General features: G+C 52.6%; 1 protein-coding gene across 3 annotated transcripts in view; it reads right to left on the bottom strand.

Annotated features, from left to right (window-relative positions):
• The window catches only part of CAMK2A (calcium/calmodulin dependent protein kinase II alpha), a 75,136-nt gene that overhangs the window by 18,007 nt on the left and 43,700 nt on the right, over window positions 1-13,429 (bottom strand). For all 3 annotated transcript variants that reach the window (XM_048860358.2, XM_048860360.2, XM_048860359.2), the window contains exons 7-13: window positions 12,805-12,907; window positions 11,015-11,098; window positions 9,878-9,972; window positions 8,937-9,059; window positions 6,771-6,854; window positions 4,870-4,912; window positions 887-927 (exon numbers count right to left, since the gene is read on the bottom strand). In XM_048860358.2, the coding sequence (XP_048716315.1) occupies window positions 887-927; window positions 4,870-4,912; window positions 6,771-6,854; window positions 8,937-9,059; window positions 9,878-9,972; window positions 11,015-11,098; window positions 12,805-12,907 (573 nt within the window). The remainder of the gene's footprint in view (window positions 1-886; window positions 928-4,869; window positions 4,913-6,770; window positions 6,855-8,936; window positions 9,060-9,877; window positions 9,973-11,014; window positions 11,099-12,804; window positions 12,908-13,429) is intronic.

The raw sequence follows: 13,429 nt of genomic DNA, 5'->3' as shown, positions 1-13,429 counted from the left end.
TTTCTAACTCTTGAATTTGGGGTAGGAGGGGGAGGGGTGTGCCCCCCCCCCCAATCCCCTGGGACCAGTGCCACCTGCTGGGGAAGTGAGAGGAGTGGAATTGGCAGGCTGTGAAACTCTCTGCAGAGAGCCGGCTCATGCTGCTCATTTATTCATTTGAATACAGGCAGCCCCTTCCAGGTTCTTGCGCTCAGCCTCCCTTGGGTGACCCTGAATTTGCATGGGCTCTCCTGCTAATGAGCGGGGGAGATTCTGGAATGCCTCTGCTTTGAATTCCTGCTGCTCGCCTGAACCCTCGGCTCTCCCCACCAGGCATAAATTGCAAGACTGTCTTTCCCCTTCCCCTCTTCCTTTCCTGATCCCTTCTCTCCCCTTCCCATCCATTCGACTCCTCTCCTTTCCCCATCCCTCCTGCCCTCATGGGGAGAGAGTGGTGGGGGCGTGTGGAGAGGGCTGCAGGCAGCTGAGCAGCAGTAAAATCCTCGGGAGGAGGCGAATTTCAGAGTTCTCCTCATGCCACCTTCCTGCAGGGGTGTTGGAGGGGTGCATTATTCAAGCATGAGCCTGTGCATCCATTCTCTTCGCTCACGGATCTGCAAGCTGCAAGCTTTTCCCTAGAGAGCTTTGCACATTTTACAGTTTTTCCCTTTTGCTCTTGTGGCAGCTCTGCTGACTGACAGCGGGGATTGCGGGGGACAGGGGAGGAAGGGCCCTCTGACCTAAGGACAAGGGGATGGTGGCCAAGGAGCCGGGCCAGCAATGCATGGCTACCAACCGCACTTTCAAACAGAGGAAGGCCACGGTGGGGCCCTCAGCAGAGCCGAATCCACTGCAGCCCCAAGGAGTGGCCCCCGGGGTGCTGTCCCAGCCGGGAGGGAGCGCTTACCTTCACGCCGTCATTCTTCTTGTTGCCTCCGCTTTTCCCTCCTGCGGAGACAAGGTAGGAGGTTAGCAGGGCCAGGCAAGGCGCCAAGGCCAGCAGAGTGAGGATCAGTAGCATGAGGGACGATGGAGTCAGACAAAAGAGGGGTGGGGTTCAGGAGTCCTTCCGGGTTGGCGCGCTCCAGACCCAGAGCAGAACAGCCCCAGGTGCCGCCTCTCTCCACAGCCCCTTGAGCTGCAAGGTGAACGCCTCAACTCCAGCCCTTCCTTCTCCTGCACAGAGACAAAGGCCCTGGCCGCCAGCTCCGTGGAGGAACCTTAGCAAGGGGCAGTGTTGGAAACAGCAGAGGCCTGGGCAGTTTTCTTCCTGCCGGGACTCAAGGGTCATGCAGTAGTATGGCCAGTGAGGATCCAGCGTCCTCCACGGCAGAGCATGAGCCTCAGTCCAGCCCCAGGGCTTCCCCTCCTGCCTTTGTCTTGGGAAGCTGAGTATGAAGCTCTAAGCAGTGCGCCGTGGCACTGCCTGCCTGCCTCTCTCTCTCTCTCTCTCTAATTTTAGCCCCATGCTGCCGGGGTCATGTGCTATGATTCCCTGGACCTGACAGCTGCAGCCCACATTTTGACTATGATGAAAAGCAGACGGCCTCCCTTGAGCCCACCTATCACCACAGGCCTGGCCCCATCCCCCAGGGCCACTCCGGCGCTCTCCCAGCTCGCTGCCCTTGGCAAACAGATAATGAACTTCCAGCAGCCGCCCTCCCACACGGTAGGTTCAGATGAGTGCGCTGAGGGGAGGAGACCCCTGGGAATTCCCGGGCAGAATGCGGGAAGGGAAGTGGCTATGGGGTGTAGCTTTGAACATCCTGGCCTTAGATGCTCAAGGACAGCCTCTTCACCCTTAGTAGGGCCTGACAGAATATCCCCCCTGGGTGTTTAACTCTTCCAACTCCAGCACGTATTCCCACAACTACCACATGTCCGCAAAAGCCTAACTACCCCCATGACAAATGCCCGGGGCTGACCCTGACCCCCAGCCGCTGGACAATCCCAATGCCCCTTGCAGGCCCCAGCGGTCCTCGACCTGACCTTCCTCCCAGCTCACCTCCTGCTCCCTCTTACCCACCCGACAAGCACCCTGCTCTGACTGTCTGCAGCTACTTCACAAACTCCCTGTGCCAACCATCCTCTGTCCAGCTCCTGAGACTTCCCTTAAGGCCCCGCCCCAGGCAAGCTTAATCGCTCCTCCATCCTCTTTCAATCCCACCCTAACAGTGCCCTGTCCCCGCCCCCATCACTCCACCTGTTCAGAGAATCACAGGTTCCCAGGCCAGAAGGGACCATTGTGATCATGTACTCTGACCTCCGGTACAACCCAGGCCAGAGAACTGCCCCAGAATAGACACTGGCTCCCCCCATCCCTCAGGTGAACACCTCACAGTTCCTCCGCCCTAGACCAGCGTCCGGATTCCTCCTCCCCTCCCTCACAACTTCCCCGGTTCTCCAGCTCTCCTCTGATATGCACAGTCCCTTTGGCATCTGCACACCCTCCGTCCTCCCTGCCTCTCCCCGCCCAGAGGAACTGGCATCCAGCTAACCCCCTCCATCCTGGCCTTGATTCACCCTTTGCCCTGCACCTTGTGTCAGCATTTACACCAGTGCAGAGTGTAAATCGGCACTGGTGCAAACGACTGTGCAAGGAGGAGGTGTTGCAAACAGCTGGGGCAGGGGCACACTTTGTTAGGACTTTAAAAAAGAAAGTTAAAATGCCCCCTGGCCACTCCCAGCAGCTGCAGAGGTTGGGACTCAGCATTACGCCCCAGGGGCTTTCACAGCCCACATCATGTTCATGCAATTGCCCCTTCACAGGCCTTCAAAAACACAGATTAGCTCCAGGTATGTTTTTAGGGTTTTCCCAGAACACAAGTGATTAGCGAGAGCTAATCTGCAATGCTATTTAGATTGTCAAGACTTAGGGTAGGAGCTGTGTCTCCTAATTGCCTTTAAAGCCCCAAGCATGCTTTGGGTGCTATGTAGCTAAAAAACGATCAAACAAGAACACTAATAGATCAGAAAACTCTTTGTGATCCCTACCCACCCGTTATCAATTTTCCAAAATTAAGTGTCTTTTCAAACGACAATCCTGCTAATAATCAGCTACAATGACCTCCACACTGTCTGAGATGGAGAATGAAGAGGTCCCTTGCCTGGAAGAGTTTACAGTCTAGCACGGAGAAGTGGTCACCTGCTTTACCGTCACCAATACGTTGTTTTCCTAACAGAGATTTTTTTTTTTCTTCATATTGAATGAGTGTGGAACAAACCTGAGACTGGTCCAGGTCAAAACACACCTGTGGGCACAACAAATCTCACCAACCCCTTTTCTAGGCTGGCTGGGCCCCTGGGGTCAGAGACTCGCCCCACTCTGGGGGACACAGCCAGGCCAGGCCTGCAGCCCTGCACATTAAGTACCAGTGCCCTCCTCCGCCTTTTCTGCTCGGGCTCTGAGCAGGTTGCAACAGGGAGCTGCAGGGGCCTGTGTTGGAGAGGGGATGCTCTCAATCCCAGTTTGAGGGTCGAGGTTCAGACTTGTTGTGAGAGATCTCGTTGGGTACCCCACACTCAGGAATCATCTGGGAATTCATGATTCCTTCATGTGAATTCCCACCCGTAGGGTTTGCTTTAAGTCTGCTGAATACCCCACGAGACAGGCGCTTTGAGAGAAGATGCTAGCTAGTTATGTCTGTGCATCCCACAGGAGTAGACAGTGGGCTACAAAAACCCCTCCCCAACTCCCTTCTTGTCTGCTTGTGTGTGCTAGCTGTGTTGTAACACCTGGGAGTAAGGGAAGGAGGTGGAGCCTTTGGGCACAGACCAGACTTCCCAGTAGCTTGAACCCTTCTTGAAACTCTGACCACAGGACTCTCCCCTAGAGAGGGAGAGAAGAAAAGGCAGAAAAAGAAAGGAGGGAAACAGACAGAGACTCCAGCCTCCGGGGGCTGCTGCGGTCTAGTTCTGACCGTACCTGGACGGCTTCCAAAGGGCTTCAAGGCAATTTTTCCATGACTCTCTAACAGGCTCCCCCACACAGAGAGAGATCTTTTCAAGTAGGGCTGCACTCCAAGATCAGCCTTCAGGGAAAACAACCTAATAGCTCGCATGCCATGATGGGTAGAGTGGTGTTCTCCCCCTCACAGCAGGGCCCTCTCTTTCAGGGCCAGCCATTCGCACCTGAGGCTCTTGGGATTGCAGTTCCCATCCCAGAGGACCCTCAATGGAAGGGGAACTTACTGGGGGAACTTTACATAATTAGGTTCCACGTCTTTGTATTGATGTCTGCAGAGAGGCCCACATGACTTGGGCCATATCTGCCTCTCATTATTCACAACCTAGATAGAGGCTGAACCTAGGACCCTTCCCAAAAGGCTGTTTCTCTTTCCTTCTGCTCTCCTTGGGGCCTGTCCTGGCATGGCTGCCGGAGGGGTTATTACAGTGACAGGAGCTTTCCCCTCTGGGCTGAATCTGAGCACCAGCCACTCGCCACAGAACTGTGAAACGAGAGGCTGCACCTTCTCCGCCCCAGCACCTCTCCAGGATGTGAACATGGCTGCCCGTTAACTGTGAGTAAGCAAATGCATAGAAAGCCCTTCAGGACCAAATCTCCAGGAACTGTGATTTCCCACGCCCTCAATTCCACTCCCCTTGGACATACATCTCTCCCGCTTCCCTTCTCCAGGTCACCTTCCCCACTGCCAGCCTTGTGGTGCTTCCCAGAATGACATCCATTACGAACACGCAGCATGCGTGTTCAGCTCCCATAAGGACATGGATGGTGTAAATGCAGAGGGGCCAGTCTTTACCAGTAAGGCTTCTGGGTTTGGCTGGCTTTTGTGAGTACAAATCAGCTCCCACCTAGCACCCGAAACCCAGTGTATACAATAAATGCAAAGCAACCGAGTAAAGAGCGTGAGGTGCCAAGACAACACCTACCAGAGAAATTCCGGGTTGCCAGCATCGTAGTGAGAATAGCTCCCTGAAATACACAAAAGGCAGAAAGGAAAGAGAGATCACTGTGCTCAGAGTCAGGTCCATCTGTTTGTCCTTCTATTCAAAGGTATCCGGTGGAAAACAGAACCAGGTGGAGCTGGTGGGAGATTGCATGAATGGAGTCCAGAGATGATATTAACAGAAACAGAAACCAGTTTGTAGAAACAGGTCCTGGGTAGGGGTCCTACAATCCGAGTCTCTGGATGGTAATGGGAGGGACAGGATGATTTACAATCTTCTTGCGAAGACAATCTAGATCTCTCCCCTGGGGCTTTTTATGTGCCATGCAATGGCATCATTTCTCCGGCCCTGTGTTCCAAAGGCATCGAGACCAGACCAGCAGAGAGATTTCTATTGGGAGTTTCTGGGAAGTTTCCTTATCTTGAGATTTCTCTCAGAAATTCCCCCCACATCATCTGCCTTTCTGAGATTCTGCCAGAGTGAAAATGGCCAAAACGCCAGAACTCTGCTCACTCCAGTAACACATACTTTTACTTCTCAATAACAGCTTATTCTCCTGTACCTGCCTCCCTAACCACAGTCCCAGGGTTTCCACTGCAGGCCACTAAACTGCCTATACCCGTGAGATTAAAAGGAGTATCAGACATGCAGGGCCATACTCTGATTTCAGATTAGTCTGTGTAAATTGTAACAAGTGGAATTACTCCAGATTGAAATGGGTGTAACAGAGGTCAGAATCAGGTTCAATGCTATTAAAGTAACTTCTTATACTAATTACAGCTGGGGGAGGGAATTGCCATCAAAACTAAACTTTGACCAAAAACAGGGAAAAAAAGTACTGCAAAAATGTTCGCCAGAAATGTTTTCCGTTTTCCAGTCGACTCTACTAGCTAGTCAAGTAGCATATAATGAGATTTGAGTAATTAGTTACAGTAACGGATTACTACTTAAAAGTGTAGACCTGAACTAATCTGATTACTTGCTGAGATGAATAGTAAATATAGATTATTGCCAGTTTCTTTTCTTGCCAATCTTGTTACCAGTCTGGAGCCACCTACTTTATACTGCAAAGCCATCAGCCCTCCCAGGATAATGAAGGGCAGGGTAGATCCCTGCTTAGATTGGAGACCCCCATGAAACAGACGCCCATCTTGACAAATCCCTGGCTGGGATGATTTAGTTGGGGTTGGTCCTGCTTTGAACAGGGAGTTGGACTAGATGACCTCCTGAGGTCTCTTCCAACCCTAATCTTCTCTGATTCTATGAACAGTAATACGCTGCTGGAAGTTGGTGTTAATGACTCAGTATTCTTTCCAGTATGGAAAATCAAAGTTCTGACTCCTTCCGATCCCTCGAGATCCAATAGCACTTTTTGTAAGTATATTGAGGCGTTAGCCCCAACCGCTGGGTGACATCTCTACTTCAGTATTTTGCCTACCTATAATTCCCCCGCTGTGGTGGGTAGCACTGCCATACACCATTAAAAGGGCTGCCCCCTAGTGGCAGATGTAGACACCCTGGAGCACTGTTCAGCTTTGGCATCCCTGTGGCTGAAAGGTGCTCTATATATGCCTATCACCGTTCCTACCCCAGGTGGGAATACGGATTTCCCAACTTGCTTGCAACACACCCAACAGATGACTTCCTCAAAATAATTAGCAACCCTGGTCAGACATCCTTTTGTGCCTGGTTTTTAATGTTCAGCCCCTCAGCTCAGCCTCTTCTTTCCCTGGCCAGTCTGGCTCCCCTGAAATCCAAACTCACAGAATAACACGGATTCCCACCCAGTGACACATCTCCTGTTCAGGAAAACAAACTCATCGTGCATTTCCCAACTGGTTCCCAAAGGTACCTGGGCGGCGGGGATGGGCCCTGTGAATTACCTTTAGCTTTCTTCTGGCGTTGAACTTCTTCAGGCAGTCCACTGTCTCTTGTCTGTGCATGCATGACGCCACGGTGGAGCGGTGCTAGAAGAGAGAAGGAGAGCCCGCTCAGTAGTGGAGGGAAGGGAGAAACCTGGAGACCCAAGGACCTGGGGAAGGGCACACATGTACACACACACTCTGTTGCTCTCACATGCACACATGCATGCAGTCTGGCTCTCCTGGCTGAGGCAGACGGCCATTGCTGCATGCAGCTGCGTGGGCCTCTCTGGAAGCAGCAGATAAAACTTTAATGGGTAGCGTGAGTTAGCCACCCTCTTTGTCCATTTGTTTCTCGTTCTGCTGTGCAGTGGGCTGTAAATTAGCTTGCAGAGAGTTTAGCTACGCCCTGGGCTGACTGATTTGTCTGGATGATTAACACTGCAACCCCTTGCTGTGAAGGGATGTGATGAGAGGTCTCAGGCGTGGACTATATACATGGCAGTGAGGCTAAGTTCATGGACGATTTATCACTTTGGTCGTTGATTAGACTTTTATGGGATGAAAGGTGTGTCAGTGAGTCTCAGGCTTTGGTACAATCTCTGCCATGGAAAGGAGCTCTGTTACTGGCCCCTGCCCGGGGGACTTTCCTGTTTCTAAGGCCTGGTCTACACTACACAGTTAGGTCAACGTAAGGCAGCTTACGCTGATGTAATTAGGTCAGCGTACGCAGTATAGCCTTGTCCCGCTGATGTAAGTGCCCTGCTACACTGACATAATAACTCCACCTCCATGAGAGGTGTAGGACTTATGTCGGTGTAGTTAGGGCGAGGCAGTGTCTGTGTAGACACTGCGTTACTTACATCTACTTACAGGCTGTTGGCTGTCTTATCAGTTTCAGGGTTCCATGCTGGAGCTGTGAAATTGACAAGAAAGCTGGGCAGCTACAGCCTAGCTGCCCCCACTCTCGGCGGGGACAGGGGAGGCGAGAAGCCTGGGCAGCTGCCCCCAGCTCCCGGCTGGGAGGTGAGAAGCCCAGGTGGCTGCCCCCCACTCTCAGCTGGGTGTGGGGAGCTGAGAGACCGGGGGAGCAGCTGGGCTCCCAGCGAGGAGCTGCACAGAGCTGAGCACCCTGGCTCTCAGCCCCCCACACTACCCCATCTTCAGTTGGTGGAAGCACTCCTGGTGAGGACACGTACCACTGACAAGAGGGTAGTGTGGACGTCAGCCACCACTGGCTGTAAGTTGACCTAACATAGGTCAACTTACGTTCGTCTGTAGACATTCCCTAACTGTTGTTACAGCCCACACAATAGGGCCCTGTAGCCGGGAAGTAAGGGAGCATGTTGCAGATCTGAGATGAAGCATTAAAGATCCAGAAGACACTAGAGAAAGCGTATTTTTGCCATCTGAAGACAATATTATGACTATCAGAAACCTAGCTGTAAACAGAAGACAGCAGAAGAGAGTGCAGGGCAAGCTGGGGTTTGCATTTACACCAGAAGGTGCAGTGCAGGGAAGAAGAGGAGCAGCAGCGGGAGGAGGAGGAAGAAGGCATGGCACAGCCAGCAGCAATGGCAGAGCAGAGCTTAGAGATGATCTCTATGGTCAACGCTCTCAGGGAGCTGGGCAGGTGAGTCTGACATAGCCTCCCTCAAAGAGAGAAGGAATTCCCACCACCCTCCTGCAAAGGAGCCAAGAGCAGCAGGGCTCCAGCTGCCTGAGGCTCCTACGGGAGGGCGGGGGGTGAGACATTAATGAATTCACAGCATTTTTCTTGGTTTGGCTAAGATGGCACATTTCCACCCATCACCAGGCTGTCTGGGCTCAAGCATTTAATGTGCGTTCGTATTAATGCTTCACTTGCGCTAAGGCTTAACGACACCTAAATGTCTCATGCTGATTTAGATAAATGCCTGTCGCTGTATCAGAGGAGCGAGACCTGGGAGGAGGATTTCATTACACATCAGATAGACAGGCCACACTCAAGGCGATGCCTATTCACCAATATGCAAAGTGAGGTGCCTCATCATTTGCATAAAACTTCCCGATTTCTGGACCTTCATCCTTAACAGAAATGTTCCTGCATCACAGAACAGGCCACATCTCCCAGCTGCATGCTAAGCTGCCTGTCCTTCTACTGTCTGGCTAGCGCCCTGAGTAGCCCACCCTGTACGCCATGCTTACCGATATCCAGGGATGCTTCAGAGCCTCTGCTGCCGTGATACGCTTGGATGGGTTGATCGTTAACATCTTGTTGATGAGGTCTTTTGCTTCAGGAGTGACAGTATCCCACTCGGGTGAAGGGAACTGCAAAGGCAAAGGGGCCGGATGTGAGCGTGCTATCAGCAATGGCATCAGGGGCATTTCTGCTGCTGCCCAGCCCCCCAGATAAAGTTTGGCTCATTCCCGCACACTACTCTTACAAAAGGATGAGCCTCTTCTCATGCTGGGAGGCTCTGGTGGGTTTTGGCCAAAGGGAGAGTGAACGGTTAGTTCTGCCAGCTCAGGGAGCGCGACGCGTGGAACAGTGGACACTAGGAGAAAGTCTATCCTCTACTGGAGAGGATCAGACCCTCTGTCGTTTTCCCCACTGTAGCCTGGAGTAGCAGCTTACAAAGAGAATATCAACTCTAACGCTGCTTTGTCGCATGGGAATTCTCCTTTGGCTCAGGTGGGGAGGGCTGAGGCAGAAAAGACTATGATCTTTGAGCTGATGACCCCAGCGTCAGTTAGATTGTCCGTAACTGTCCCCAACAGACACTTCAGGAGCAGCAACGGCTCCAAGAAGGACTCCGGAGGAAGATCTGTCCAAGCTGCCCCACAGCTGCCCTAGCCTTTTGGTGTTGTGCTGTTTCCTCAGGGGAAACCAAACCGCACACCTTCCTCCGCACGGCCTTGAAATAGGTGTGTTGGTGATTGGTGGATATGGTCTTCCCCATGGCCACTCACAAGCACAGAAGGAACGGCGCTGCTGGTTTCCTTCAAGCCAGCAACTGGTCTCAGCTACTGGTCCTATTTGTATAAAGAGTCAAAGTGATGACTTGAAGGCCAGATGGGTGCCGGAGAGAGGAGGAGAAGAGTGTGAGAGACACGAGTGGAGAGGAGAGAAAAACAAAGCTACTCACATCATAGGCCCCGGCTTTGATCTGCTGGTAGAGTCGGTGTTGATCCTCATCCCAAAAGGGAGGATACCCAACCAACAGAATATAGAGAATGACTCCTGTACAAGAGAGGGATAGGAGCATATTATTATCAACCTCCATCAGGCGGAAGTGGGAGAGAGTTTAGATCACTGACTTAGGAGATCTGTATGGGCCCAAGTTCTGTGTTGGTCTAAATTAGGGAAAAGAAGTTAGAGGTGAGGGTAGATTTTTATTAAGTAGGGCTCAGTCGCCTACCCAATTTCAGGCTGACATTCACACACACACACACACACACACAGAGTCATGATGCCTGTGCATGCAAATGACTGGTTAGACGCCATGCATGCGTGCAGCTCTCCAATCTGTGCACGCAGCCACAGCAACTGTGCACAAAAATGTAGGCCCACACTGTGCACAGGCCTCCTTGAAAAGAAGAGAAATCTGTTTCAATCTACACCATGTGACATTCTGGAAGCCCAGACGGAGAGGAGTGCCTCTCCACGTGCCTGCACCGTGAAATCAATTTGAAGGTGAAACTTTTAATTAACTGGGTCACTGGTGCATTGTGCTCCAGATACATGAGGCCCACTGGGTTTGGCCTCACAGGCCACTGGCACGTCCCAGGGAGAGCGCTGGCTTTTCACGAAGTGCTGGCATTATGGAGAAAACTGCCACCCAGCAGCATTTTCAGAGTTGGTCTGCAAGGAAAGGAGTCACTGCTGGAGAGCAGCCTATTCCTGAGCAGTGGTCTCTCTCGTGACATGGGTGGCCTGGAAAGCCAGCATCACACGTTGCTAACACAGGGCCGCTCTAGCTTCACTGGTGGCTTAATGTTCAGAAGAATGTAGCTGTTCAAGACTTAAATTAACCGTACCGCGGTGCCGTCGGGTGCTAGGAGCGAGTGGCACATGGGCAGGGAAGATGTGGCTTACAGCATGGCAGGGGTACATTCTGATAGAGGCCGCCCTGGCCCCCGCAGCTTCAGAATGAGCATGCTGAAATATACACGTCTCTGATACGCTGGTGAGTGTGGCACAGAATGTGGGAAATGAGATACTTGGCTGCTTCTTCCTTCTCCCAGATGTATCTGTCCTGTTTGCTCACCTCAGTCTGACTTACCACACGCCCACAGGTCCACAGCTTTGCCATAGGGATCCTTCCGGAGCACTTCTGGAGAAAGGTACCCTGGTGTGCCTGCAAAACCTAACAAACCAAACAAAGGCGCCGACTTCCTCAGTCCCCAGGGGGTGCTCGACCCCCTGCTCCCCCCCGGCCCTGCCCCCACTCCATCCCTTCCCCCAAGCCCCCACCCCCGTCCCACCCTCACTCCATCCCAGCCCCATCCCTACTCCATCCCTTCCCCCAAGCCTCCACCCTGCCTCTTCCCGCCCCCGCCCTGCCCCACCACTTCCCACCCTGTTCCACACACTGTCCCCCACTCCTCCCGCTTCCCCCCAGCGCCTCCTGCACGCCGCTGAACAGCTGATCGGCAGCGGGCGGGCAGTGCTGGGGGGGGGGAGGGGCAGGCACGGATCTGCGGGGCTGCTGGTGGGTGCTGAGCATCCTTTTTTTTCCCCCGTGGGTGCTCCAGCCCCGGAGCACCCCTGGAGTCGGCGCCCCAGCCCCGGAGCACCCATGGAGTCAGCGCCTATGGAACCAAACCCAGACCACACTCAGTGATGTCAGCACTTGCCAGGAAGTACGGAGCACCCAAGAGCCGACTGCGAGACAAACGCGTGACTTGGGTCTTCTGCCGCAGTTAGTCCATTGAGAACGGCCGTAACAAAGATAATTGGCCATCCAGAGGGCCCACGCTCCCATGATCTGATTACAGGTCCTCAGAGTTCAGTGCCTGTTCATGCGGGGCTGTGAGTGCACTGGGTCAGATTCTGCTTTAAGTTATATGGGTGTCAATCCAATGAGTCAACTGCATTGACGTGGGCGCAATTACTCCAGATTGACACTGGTGTAACTGAAAAACCAATCTGTCCTGTGGTTAGGAAGTCCTGGCCTATTAGCAGCTAATCAGATGGGTTAAGGAAGGATAGGAAAATGAGTCATGCAAGGCACGGAGCCAGCCTGCTGAGCCGGATGCTGGCACAGCATTAGGAAAGAAGTCTTGGGTTGGCATCCTACACCTGCCTTCTCCCTTTGTATTCATCTCTACGTTGGCAGGTTTGCTTATGAAGATGTATGTGACACCCTCTTCTGGTGAGCATGTAGCCCACCCCATTACTGAGGCCTCATTGGGTTTCAAGTGTTGTCCAGAAGACCAGTTTTACACATCCTTTCCCAATTGACCTGGAAGACGGAAGTATATGGGGATTGCAGCAGTGCAGCGAAGAGGCACTCAGCGACTTCAACATGGTGTAAGCCACCGGTGGACTGGGAGCACAGCGGAGGGGACACTGGCTGTGTACCCATCATGGAGTCATCATACCCTTAAAGTAGCTCCATGACTCAAGTTCCAGCTCTTCACATCCATTCATTGAATCCCCATTCAGTTACTTGGCTTATATCTTGCCTGTGCACCTCTGGGACCCAAGGGTGTATTTTCCCAATGGAATAAAATGGGTTATCCCAAGTACACAGTAGGGTGGTTTCACCTTGGAGCCATGAAGGCTGCCAAAACAGCTGCTTTGCAAGAGACTAGTTGCCATGTAGCTGTTGTCAAGGTTCCACACCCTCCCCCATCCCTGCTGGCCCGGCTTTGCCTTGGGAGCTCAGTGGAAATTTTTTAACCCTTTGGTTAGATTCAGGGATAAATATTCAAGGTACCCGCATTGCTCATGACATTAATAAAACATTCCTGGACAGTGGGGGGGAGGGGAGCTGTTTAGCCACACACATAGAAACAGGAAATGCAGAATGATCCCTCCTCAATCCCCCACCTGACCATTTCCACTCACCAAACCAAGCCTGCTGATCCGCTTCCACCTCAATGGCTAGGCCGAAGTCTGCCAGCTTGACCGCAGCTCCCTTCAGTTTGGATGCCAGCAGCAGGTTCTCTGGCTACAGGAGGAAGCAAGGGATAGAGAGCAAAAGAAAAAACAACCTCCTGACACTGTATTCAAACAACGGGGGCACAAGCAGGACCCTTTTCCTAGGGCTCTCTCTGACTGGCCATGGGAATGGCTATGGCCAGCAGAATTCCCAGTCCGGATTCAGGGTATGGGACTGTCCCCCATCAGACGCCAGCTGGGAGACACTTAACTGAGAAGCCCAGGGAGTTGCTGTGTTATACTTAGACAGTCCTAGACACAGTGAGATTCCCTTAAAACTATTCCGCCCCACTGTGTGACATAGAAGGGAGCAGACCTGGAGGAGCTGGAAGAAGATGTAAGTTAGAATAAGTGGGTAGCCTGCCACCATTACCTTCTGACAGCCTCCTGTTAGTTGCTTTTCCTGCTGCATTCCTCTCTTCCAGGCCCTGGGCCTGTGAGTTACAGGTACACTAGCTTACATTGCCTTACACAGATTCAGTGGGCCAAATTCAGGGGTCATGTGTAGATGGGGAGGTTACGTTACCAGTGG

The sequence above is a fragment of the Caretta caretta genome, chromosome 8 (assembly GCF_965140235.1).
Source record: "Caretta caretta isolate rCarCar2 chromosome 8, rCarCar1.hap1, whole genome shotgun sequence".
Lineage (NCBI taxonomy): Eukaryota > Metazoa > Chordata > Testudines > Cheloniidae > Caretta > Caretta caretta.
The sequence above is the reverse complement of the archived record's forward strand: the minus strand, read 5'-3'. Positions and strand labels throughout refer to the sequence as shown.